The 12,001-nt window shown below is 41.5% G+C and overlaps 1 protein-coding gene across 1 annotated transcript; it reads right to left on the bottom strand.

Annotated features, from left to right (window-relative positions):
* Positions 1-461: 461 nt before the first annotated feature.
* On the bottom strand, positions 462-7,431 carry dclk3 (doublecortin-like kinase 3). Its single transcript, XM_034705248.1, has 7 exons — positions 7,195-7,431; positions 6,050-6,297; positions 5,551-5,682; positions 3,355-4,560; positions 2,611-2,743; positions 2,366-2,533; positions 462-1,750 (listed from the first exon to the last, which is right to left on the bottom strand). Exons 1-7 carry the CDS (start codon positions 7,256-7,258, stop codon positions 1,113-1,115), a joined length of 2,589 nt encoding a protein of 862 aa, XP_034561139.1. The 5' UTR covers positions 7,259-7,431; the 3' UTR covers positions 462-1,112.
* Between the last annotated feature and the right edge of the window lie 4,570 nt (positions 7,432-12,001).

Here is a 12,001-nt window from a genome sequence, read left to right as displayed (position 1 = left end):
TTTGATTAAAGCATTAGGAAACTTATTCATCCCTTCAGTGCCCCAGATAAGTAGCTTTCAACTTTCATGTCCTGGGAGGGGCTGATGTTTACACAGGATGGGGGGCAGGGCATGTGTTCTTTAGTGTAGTAAGGTGGAGTGTCAGCTGTCTGCAATCGGTGGGGACAGGACTAACCACTCCCATTGGACAGACAGATATGCCTTATTTGGTCTGCATGGAATAGCGAGGGGGTCATACCACCCTCAGCTATGCATACACAGTAGCTATATGTGCTTACACTCTGTCTTTGCAGCTCCCAATCATTAGCCAGTAGATCTTGCCACATATTAGTTTGTCCCTCTACTGTCACAGCTTACTAATGTAATGTTTTTTTGGATCACATCTCCAGGTTTATAAGTCAATGTAGCAACAGTTTCAAACCAAACTAAAAAGTACAATACACAAAAATGGTATACAGAAGTGTAGTTGATATGGCAAACTTTTACTAGAACTAAAATGGAACATTCATGGAGTACCGAAATTAAAAAAGGGGAAAGTCACTTGTCATCATACAAGTAATCAAATAAAGCCAACACAAGCTAATGGCAGACATAACACACCTTTCTATCAACTTAGTTTGCACATAATTATATAACACAACCTGACCAAAAACTCTAAAATGTAATTTTATAAATACAACACAACTTACAGAACAATGAAAAACTACCAATATGCACAAAGTTCTACTTAATATTTTTATGCTTTACTACCTTTATTGTTAAGCCACTTGTCATTGTCATTGTATTAATAGCAGGATACATAGTTTACATACACTTGTTTATGAGATACATCCATACTCATCATTCAGATCCAATTCAAAGTAAATCACATCAGCTGCAGTTCATTCAAGGAAACAGCTGTAGAGAAATCAGTGGTATTGTCTGTAACAATGCGAGTGATGACCTTGATCTAATCACATGATTAAATGGATGATTGACAACTGGGTCAGGCCTGGATGTGTGTGTGTTGGTGGGGGTGTAAATAGTGTTGGGCAGCTTTCTGTTAGGTGGTTTTGGTTGTATAGAGGAGAGATAAAGTCCTGTTGATTCAAGAGTGTTTGATGATGTTGCATTTAACGACCGTTGATGGTTTGTTGTTCCTGATTGGTTGGATGTGGTGAATATGAAGGTGTCTGCTGTTGGCTGTTTTTTTTTGAGGGTGTTTTAATCTGGTCTGGAAGAGCACTGAGATGATTGAGTTCAACCACCTGGCTTGTTTCACTGGGATCTGGATCCTGTAATTCCTGTTTGTTGTGTTCCCTGTCAGGTGTTACAGGGTCTGTGGAGGAGTACCCAGGTCTCTGTTGACCAAGTTTGACCTCTGATGTGTGCACTTTAAACTGAGGGCACATTTTGTTAACTGTACTTGTCTCTTGTTGCTGCTGTTGTGGTTTGTCCTCATCTTTTCCTCTTTCTGTCTTCATCTCAGTCTGTTTCTCACTGATCTCCACATGTGCAATTTCTACCTCTCTTCTGTAATGTCCTGTTGTCTTGTCTATCTCTGTTTCTAAAGAATTGGTCCGGGCATGTCCTTGGTTTCTGTCTGGTTCTACTCCTGAAGCTGCTTCCTTTTTCTGGGCTGTGTCTGTCAGCGCCCTCTGCCTGCAGGTTGAAGCCATAGCTTTCACCCAAGGATGCAGCAAGGTCTGCTCTGCTGTCAGCCTCATTGTGGGGTCTGGCTGTAGCAGGGCTTTGACAAATCCTCTGGCCTCTGCACACACAAACACAGACACACAGCAGAATAAAGAACAAAATAAAGATCATATTTGTGGCAGCACTTTTAAAGAAGTGGATGCACTGTTAAAGAAGTGGATGCAACCACTGCGATGACAGCAGTAGATATGCTGACCACCATTTTGAAGCCTCAAGTTTGGCAAAGCCATTACCATCTTTTTTATTTTGAACCAGAGATAACAGGTTCAATGCCAACTTCTCTATGCTGGTTGACAGGTTGCTGTGATATCAACGTGTCAATTACAGGTAGCAATACCCAGAAGTATACAATGTGTATCATCTGTTACTCTAATTGGGACCATTATTTTCAAGAACATCATGCTGAACTGAGGAGGACTTTAGGTAACAGCTGAGATTATAAACACATGAGAGAAATGTGAACTGAGGTAATAAATCAAATGCAAAGTTGCATAATTTTCTCATCCATTTCCATTGAGGGATTGGGATTCCATTGGGATTTCTCTGTGCTGTTTCCCTCTGTTGGCCATTGAAGAGAATGCAGGTTAAAGCACCTACATTGGTTTCACTTTTGAAACCTTTACATCCATCTCTTAAATAAAGTCTATGGTAAGACATTTTCTATACTTTTCACCTTCTGAAATAGGGTCCCAGTAGGGGGACAGGAAGTGGAGATTTCCCTGCTTTATTAGCTGGAACAGCTCTTCCTGGTCTCGATCTCGACTGCGAAATGGGGGGAATCCACATAGCAGGATATAGAGTATAACACCCAAAGCCCAAACATCCACTGGAACTCCGTAACCTTGAAACAAAAATACAGGTTATAAACACAAGGGATGAATATTCAGGTTTAAAGTGACCAAAGAATGAAGCACTTACCTGTTTCAGAGAGAATCTCTGGGGCTACATATGTGGGAGTGCCACAGATAGTAAAGACAGGTTCAGTTACAACCATGGCAAGACCAAAGTCTCCCAGCTTCAGCCTGCAGATGTCAGCAGCTACATGTTCAATCTGAGAGAGAAACAGACAAACAGAAATCAGACAGAAAATGAGTCAGAGTTTCGATTGTATTTTTTAAAAATCAAATATTTCCCAAGGCACAAAAAAGTAACGTGTGTAGGTAAACTGGCTGTATTTTGGAGGTCACAGAATTTGATTGAACAAACTTAACAGGTGCAACAACATTACAATGAGGCTTAGCTGTACATATAGCTGGACTCAGAAATCCAGACAAGGTTTTACAAAAACATTGAGATAGAAGATGAAGATATGTGGGGAGATTTCATCTGACATTCTGCTGAAGATTGAAGTGGACCAAGAATGGATCAAGAAAAGTCTTTCTCTGAAGTCAGTGTTGAATAAAGGAATTAATATACAGTATACTGTATATCAAACTTTGGATTTAGGAGGCATTTGACACATCAATACTTGTTTTAGATTTTGGATATCATTGTACAAGGAAATACATTTTAACAAGTCACTCTTCTTTTTAGAAATGATAGTCACCACGAGTAGAACATTAAAGTTCTACCTTTGGTGCCCCCCAGTGGCAGCGTGAAAAAAAGTGGTCAACATTTTAACAAACAATAGAGATGCATTAATCCTATATAACCGACACTCACCAGCAGGTTTTCTGGTTTCAGGTCTCTGTGGACGATACTTTTGCAGTGGATGAAGTTTAGAGCTTCACCCACGTCTGACACCATCAGTCCTGCCTCATCTTCTGGAAACTTCCCCCTCTCACTGATGGCCTCGAACAGATCCCCCCCGCTCACCAGCTCCATCACCAGATAGGAATGAGTGCGTGTGTGGTGGTGAGCAAACAGCCGCACTATACGGGGATGAAAGAGGCTACCCAGGAGACTTAACTCGTTCTGCATCATATGCTCTCGACCAATCAGCTTGGAGCGTTCAATTATCTTCATAGCAAGTGTTTGCCCGTTGTCACGACGGCAGCACTCTCGCACTACTGCAAAATTGCCATCTCCAACCACACGTCCGATCTCGTAACATTGTTCGATATCTGTCAGGGTGACATCAGCACCATCTGATGGGGGGTCAAAGGTCAGTTGCTGCTGTATGTCTTTACGTCCCAAATCTGGAAGTGGATTTATAAGTTGTAACTGGGGAACACTTTTCTTCTCATTTTTGTTGATTGGCTGAGGAGACGGAGGAGGGCTTATATGAACAAACACTTTTCTCTCTTCCTGTTCTGCATGACAACTTCCTTTTTGTTTCCTTGAAACAGGAGGAAGTGGAATCCTCCCTGAGAGGGGATTGAGCCGCTCTGACACCAGATTTTTAGCCCTTCTTACTGAGCAGTTTTCACATAAAGTAGGAGAGGGTATGTCTGCCTCTCTAAGACTTTCCTCATGTTTAAAAGGACCAATGACAGAAGGCGGCATTTCTCTGACCCCGCCCTTGACTCGTAGTCTCTGCAGGTGGTTCGGCTTGTGAGCTGGTTTTCTGCAGGAATTCTTTTTATGACACTTTTCAGACTGATGTGTGTCCATATGGTGAGGCAGCTGTTTGCTTGTGTGTATATCAGCTTGATTTATGATGTGTGTATTTGCATCCTGGTCTCCCTCCTTTTTAGTTTGTGTCTCGCTGCTGTTGGTCCCCTCACTGTACCCGCTGTCGGCCTTGGCTGCTTTATCTGGTGCTGGACGGAGCCTTTTCTCCCAGGTCCGCAGTGCATCAGCCCGGTAATGGGGATGTTCTGGAAACAATTCCTTCAGAGCTTCTTGCACACTGCTCAGATCAGGACGAGCTTTACCCAGTGCCAGGAGAGCCACCTCCCCCCGGAAGAAATCACACACACCCTTTACCTGTAAAAAGAAAATAGAAAAGGAATACAAATTAAGGATTATATTTGTACCACTAAAAAACCCAAAAGATCCCTGTAGGACTCTAGAAAAGATTCTATGTTTTTCAGTTTGTCTGGGTTCTTTGATTTTCTTGACATTTTGTGAAGTTGCAGAGTAGAAATTTCTAAATTTATCAGTTGCTATTAAAATAAGTTGCTCATCCTCAGACTGTATATAGTAGGGGGCAAAAACATTGATTATTGTGGTTATCCTTTAACCTGCCAAATATCTTTTAATCTTTAGTCAATAAATGTCAAAAAGTTAACCTCTGTGTGAAACATTGTAAGGTGTAAAAATGCCAACCCCTATTTCCCTGAGCCAAAATGGCATTTGTAAATTGCTTCTTGGTCAAACTAACCATCAAAGACTTCAAGCAGCAAATCCTTACAATAAGGAGCTTGAACCAACTAATTTCAGACATTTCTTCTGAGAAAATCACCAGAACAATTCAATTGTTTCACATTCTCCAGTTGCCTTGATCAGCTCATTGGATTTCAAAAGCATGGTGGTATAAAGTATTTGCATGCAAAAGAAAGGTACATGACATTCCTAAATCTTCAGTGGTGTGGTGGGACCATGTCCTGGGGGCCAAAATAACTTGAGGAGCCTCAGAAGTTTCAGACGCATCGTGTGTTAACTTGTTTGAGCAAATGTGACTAAGCATTTGCATGGTAGTGCTTCGCAGCACATTACGGACTGACGGGAAAGGGACTTCTGGTGTCCTGCTTCCTTACATAAACTGGGGCCTCTGTCATGACAAGGCTCGAAACCTGACTTGAAAGCTTGAATTGTTTCAGTTTCGTTCGTACATGTTTCTAGCTCCTAGCACTTTCCTGAGGTACAATCACAGCATGCAGAGAGGGGGATGTGGGAGGAACAAGGGGGCCAATCAGTGAATCTTTTGCCCTAAAGGCGGCAGAGCTTGTTACTGTGGTCATGTTTGGGCCTCACCTCTCGTGCATGGGTGGTGTACAAGCGTGTGACTCTGGCTCGGTGCCAGCGAGGAAACCCCAACGCCTCAGAGATATCCAATAGCAGTTGCTCGAAAGACACCACACCTCTGCGGTTTAACAGGACAGTTACCTTGAAGACAAGGAGACAAAAAATATTGTTACATAATTCTTTCGCAAGTATATCCCTCTCAACTACTGATCTATTAAGGTTTATAGAATATAAGTAATGGCTTAAATACATTTATTCTTGATGTTAAATTGATTTTTCTAAGCTTTTAGGGGTTTTGCTCTTTAGTTTTAACAGGGACACCCGATACGATAGCCTGAAATGCAGCTTGGAACTTCCTTTGAAATGCATTTATGAACATCATTTCAACAACTATCTATAACTGCAGACTTTTTGGCTTATTATAAAGTAAAGGGGGAAAACAAACAAACATGGAAATATCCCAAGAACTCATCCACTTTGTTTCCCTCCCTTTGAATATTGAATTCACCTTTCGCAAAGTACCCTGTCCACAGGGCCGGACAATGGTGACCAGACGAGGCCTCTCAGCACTCTCCTCTGCATGCCGGGTGTGGAAGAGTGGGAGGTGAGGTGGAGGAGGAGGAGGAGGAGGAGGAAGAGGAGGAGGAGGTGGAGGAGGGGGGAAGTGGGATCTGTGGACTTGTCTCTTAGGGTGGGGGTGAAGGGGCCATGGTTGAGGTCCACCTCCTTCATGCCTCAACAAGGGAACAGGAGGATCTGAGTCAGAGAGCGAAGACAAAACAAAGACAGAAAGCAAATGTTGGGTTATTGAGTGTTGTTAATGACAGTGACATCATCATGCAATTGTGTCATCCAGAGTTGTATACAAAGAAAACTCATAAGTAACACAACACCACTTCCTCATTCTATGTGAGTGTGTGTGCGCGCGTGTCGGAAAACAAATCCGGCCGATCAGATTTTAGTGTTTTCCATCACATGGAGTGCAAAGGGGCCATTTGAGATTCTTCAGGCACTTTGCCCCACCAGCTGAATTATTAAGGCTTCCTTAAGTCATGCACACCTACTCGCACACATACACACTTGCACATGAGTCAACAAAAGCTTTGACCTGGTTAAGGCTGAGCTGAATCTGCATGATTGATGAAGCATTAGAGACCCGAAGCATCTTTGACGTTTCACTTTCTGGCACCATGGGAGACGGTGAGATGTTATCCAGCCAGTCTTTAGGGGGGGGGTTGTTTGGTTTTGTTTCCAGATGCAGGACAACACAAGTGTCTTGTATCCCTAACATTGAAAGGACACCAGCTGGCCCCACATACACACTTAACAAACAAGCTTTCCACAGTAGAAGCAGAAAATGAAATGTTCTTTATCAAATATTGAGGCACGCTAAGAGGTTGGTGGGTAGAAATGACGTAGGCCTACATATTATTATTTTAAGAAGCCTTACTGTATTAAGATGACGTCACTTAAATATATTATACATATTATTATATTTTACAGTTAAGACAATCTTAAAAAGTGTGTGTTTAGCCACTATGTTATAGAGGAAACAACAAAAACACAAGAAAAGTCTTGACAGTCATGCTAATTTAGTTTTACTTGATTATTTAAGTTTTAAACAAAATTCGCCAAATCCCAGCATTGACTCACCTGCTTTTCTCCATTTATTGTTGCGCGCCTCGCATCCATACCGGCCTCTTTGTGATGGCGTCATTACTTTTCAAAACAACACATGGACTAAAATATCACCAAAAAATTACATGGCTTTCTCGTAGTTTCCTTTTTTTTCTCCATCTGTTCTGGTTTTCATTCCTCCAGGACGCACAGGACGCACCGTTAGATGACCGGACCTGTTGCAGTGACACTGGTTGCCATGGAGACACGTCAAGTTCGACGTTTGTAGAACAAAGAAATACCGGAAACGGAGCGATTTGACTTTCAAAATAAAACATCCCTGCAGGTGAGGATGTTTGACTGGCTGACTACTGACTGTAGCTTATTCACAGTAAAGCATACCTTAAATAAGGCTGGAGTGGCCTGTATTCAAAGCTAACCAAAGTGGGACTTTGTGTTCTATCAGTGAGACTGCGAGCAAAGTTGACCATGGACATTTATTTTAAACCTTTTAACCGGAACTTTTCTGATTTACATGACTTTAAGAGGCACAATGCAGGGTGTCCAGAACTTTTTGACCGGGTGGCCCAACTTAGGCTCTCACATAGGCATGGGTGGCCAGTGCATTTACAAATATATAACATTTACCCTTTCTGTCTTCACAACCTACATTTATTAAAGTTTTTATATTCCCTTTGACTTAAAAAAAAAAACATGACAAAGTGGCATAAATCTTCGAAGCATAATTCTTTAAGGACTTACAAATATGTTTTTTCAAAGTCACATTTGAGGGCACCAATAAAGAAATCTACTGTCAGCCTTTGAATTCATCCTAAATTATAGATTTTAATAGAAACCCCACCTCTGACAAGGCAAACAGCCAATCATAGTTTAGGATTATGGGTGGCCCCTGGGGTGGCCAATTGGATTTCAAGGGGTGCCAGTGCCACCCTTGGCCACCCCTCTTGACATGCTACTGGCACAATGTACTTAATAGTACTGGACTAGGGATTAAAATCAGGAGTCATTACTACCTTATGTACCGCTTACCTTCTAATTTGCGTTTTACATAAAAAAAATCTGAAAACTCTTTGATCTTTTTAAAATTGAAGTACTTAGACATTTTGTAACCGCAATAAGCCAACATAGGTTGCCTCAGAGCCACCAATTTATCAGTTAATGTCTGAGAAAATACTTTAATAAATGTACTGTTGGTGTAAGTCTTTTGTTTATTTCTTTAACCTTAAAACAGTCTCTTTGGCATAGTTTCCCAACCTGTGGGTTGGAAACCCAACAAGGAGTTATGAGGGAAATAGCGGCCTTGAAATGTTTGACAGTAGAGGGAAAAAGACCTATTTCTAAAACTTTGAATTTTCCTGTTTTTATTACTTATGGTTTGTGTTATCCATGGCACTGCACTTACTCACAAAATAGATGAATGAAAGCTGTATGAAAGGGAATTTCTATGAAACCACTGATGATGGGTAACAAGTAGACATAATAGTTATAACTTCACCTCTAAATCCTCAGTGGTAGCGTCTGTCCTTTCTAATATCTGTATCTGTGTCAGTCCAGAGTTAGCAAAGTGTAAAAACATGCATCAGTTCTCATGCAAATCCTTTTATATCACAAACACTGGATAGAGGTTATTGCGTTAAATCACACTGACAGAGGGGGGAGAAGAACTGCCAGTCGTGGGCAGTTACCATAGTTTCACTGATGGAATCCAATACTCAGCCTCTCTTCCTCACACACTCTCACACAAAACACACACAACTATACACTGCGTTTGGATGATCTTTTAATACACTGCCCCCCACGGCTCAGTCTCCTAGGTTACAGTTAATATTGGATCAGGAAGCAACAAGTCCAGTTCCTGCTTCTTATCCTGGGAGACCCAACAACATTTCTGTGTGTGTGTGTGTGTGTCTGTGCGTGTGTTCTGTCTCAAATGAAATACAAGAGTGCTCAATGGGTTCCATCCACAACTATTTTTCCTTTACAGTTGGAAAAATGTATAGGTAGTAAATATTTTTCTTCTGTTTTTCAAAGGTCTAAATGCTGTTCTCTATCACTCATCCTTGTGTCATTTGAATCATGTTCATTTCATGGTGTTTAAGTATAATTTTTAAATTTTACATCACTACATATTTCAATGGTCATTAAAAGAAAACAAAAGTTTTCTCCCTTTTTAGTTCTTGTTGAAATAATGAAGATAATTGTAATGTTTGCAGTGCTTACATATTAGGCCTATTAAAAGATAGACATACTTATAGTGCATTACTGGGGATAGGCCAGCAGAGGTAGTTGTTAATGTCTGCCCAAGTAGAGAGTATACAGTAGGTGCACCCAGGCTTGCTGATCCCGGGCAGTGGCTGATTTGAAGAACTGCCAGCGATATAAACATGAGCCAGTTTATCTTGTTATTAAATCACTACAGGTTTATGTTTGAGGTTATGATGTAAGATTCATCAGTGGTATGGCATGTAATGATATAGGATTAAATCCAGCATCTTTTGTACAGTGCAGATTTTCCAAGGAAGAGGGAGGGAAATCTGACCGTTTGACTCAATGTGGTGTCCTTGAATAACTCTGTCCTCTTTTTCTTTTTTTTTAAACTACTATCAACTTATTGCTGGCTCACTTGAGGATTTAATAATGCAAGTGAAGGAATGCAAACCTTGGGCCCAACACTACCTTGCTGTTGCGCTGTATATGTGCCAACAACTGCTACCACAACAGATGGAACCACTTAAACCTCTACATGGGGGTTAATTCATTTGGTTTGACAGACTGTAAATAAAATCACTTTATCAGTTATTCTCCAACTCAGTTATTACCCTTTGTCTTTGTGATATGGTTTTATTCCTCAGGGAAGTCTTTGGGACATACTGACATTTAAAGCTGCAGTTAGATTGATGATTAGCCATTAGTGTTATCATAATGCCATTAGTTACAGTTCATATACTGCATCTTTTAAAGTCCGCCAGTAGTCTACAGGGCGTAAGCAAGGCAAGGAAAATAATCCCTTTTCACACATGCACTCTATGCTATTTCTAGAAAATTTCAGGAATAATTTTCCAAAGTTGTTCATTCACACATGTCCATAAAAGCAGGATAATACCCCTGCTGGTTTCAAAATGCAAAAAATATGCTGCAGTAGTCAGCCTGTGATGTTTACAACAAATCCAAGACAGTGGGCGTAGCAAAAGAGTCCAGTGTTTGTATACAGCCACATGCACACATTGCAAATGTCAGCGTCTGTGTCATTTGCAGTAGCTGGCAGACATAGACTGTATGAACAGATGCATGACATGGTAGCTCTCTAAAAGTGAAACCATAACATTTGGCCCTCCTTCTACTGACCAGCTGCAGTACAGGTCACAAAGCCCCAAACTTCATTTACACAGATATGATTGCACATTGCACAGGCGCAAGAGGCATGGTGGATAAACACAGTGCGAGCGCACACTCAGACATGCACACACTCAGCGCTGTTCTGCTCTGCCAGTTCTGGAATTACACTTTGCCACTGTCTTCAACCCATAAGGCCTCTGTTACCAGGCAGATAGAGCCACTTTGCGGCACACGTTGCAGAAAAGGTGTAATTATCCCACCTTGTACTGGCAATATGTAAGAGCATTAATGCGAGGTGTAATTGGACATGGTTACAGTATCAACAAAGGGGTATAAATTAATTTTCCTGACTTTCATCTGCTGCGTTTACACATCTGCTCACCTGACTTCTTGTGAAACTTGAACCCGCACAAGTGTGCACAAAGTCGAGGTGAAAAATGTAGCCTTTTGCTTTTACACATGCAGCCCACCCTGAAAATTTTAGGACCATTTCAGGAGTTTACTGCAAGAGTGAAAAGGGCTATATAGAAAGGATGCAGAATGAATGATTGAACAAGTAAGTGCGTGTTTAAGAAGGGAGTGGCAGCTCCAGATGTTAATGCAGTCATATAGTATTCACACAGACACACACACATGCACAGGAAAGCCAAAGAAAGCTGGAAGAGACATCAACATTCCTTGGTTTGTGGCGTTCTCACTCCTCCTAGCTGTTTGGGGATTTCAATTGGTTCAGCAGTTCAGGCCTTTCTGCTATAGTCAGCCACATGTATTCACACACACGTTATCACAGAGACACTTACTCATGCCAGCTTGGATGAAGACTTGTGTGTCAAGGCCAAACAAAAGAGTGCAGGTTTTGCCTGAACAGTATGGGGGCAAGAGTCTCAGGTCAGCAAACCCAGCAGCTGTCTGGTCTGGAAAATTGATTTTGTTATGTCCACACAAAGATAAGACAGTTAAGCTCAAACACAGTAAAGACTTTGCTCTTGAAGTTGCTCACATGACTGTTACCATCTGTGCTAATTTAGCATCCAATAGAACAGGGACGAGCTAGATCCTCTTCATGCATGAGTTAGGATCCTTCAAGCGAGAGCATGCAGGGAATTTCTTGGCTCAGACTGTACCGGAAAATCGAACTTTATGTGAAGTATGGCCACAGTGGCATCCATCCAGAGGACTAAATGATCAAACATTTACCCACATACACATGTTGGGACTAATGCGCACACAGCAAGAGAACAAATTCTAGACCGTTGATAAATGATTTTCACCTTTCACCTCCTCTCTCTCTCCCTCTTTCCCCCCTCTATCCATGTGTTCCCCTATCACACCTGTTAAGTCAAATGTCAAACCCATGCACACCACACATTCATTCCGTCACACACAAACACACACACATGTGCCAGTTTGAACACACTAATAGAGGAGAGTTCGGAGGGAACACAAGGACAAGGGCAGTGGGACAGGGTGTGTAACATGGTGTGAT

This window comes from Notolabrus celidotus, chromosome 16 (assembly GCF_009762535.1).
Source record: "Notolabrus celidotus isolate fNotCel1 chromosome 16, fNotCel1.pri, whole genome shotgun sequence".
In the NCBI taxonomy this organism is placed as follows: domain Eukaryota; kingdom Metazoa; phylum Chordata; class Actinopteri; order Labriformes; family Labridae; genus Notolabrus; species Notolabrus celidotus.
The sequence above is the reverse complement of the archived record's forward strand: the minus strand, read 5'-3'. Positions and strand labels throughout refer to the sequence as shown.

Coding starts and splice junctions, on each gene's coding strand:
- dclk3 (XM_034705248.1), bottom strand. CDS start 7,258: ATGACGCCATCACAAAGAGGCCGGTATGGATGCGAGGCGCGCAACAAT. Junction 6,298..7,194: donor CAATAAATGGAGAAAAGCAG/GTGAGTCAATGC, acceptor TCTCTGACTCAG/ATCCTCCTGTTCCCTTGTTG. Junction 5,683..6,049: donor GACAGGGTACTTTGCGAAAG/GTGAATTCAATA, acceptor CTTGTCTTCAAG/GTAACTGTCCTGTTAAACCG.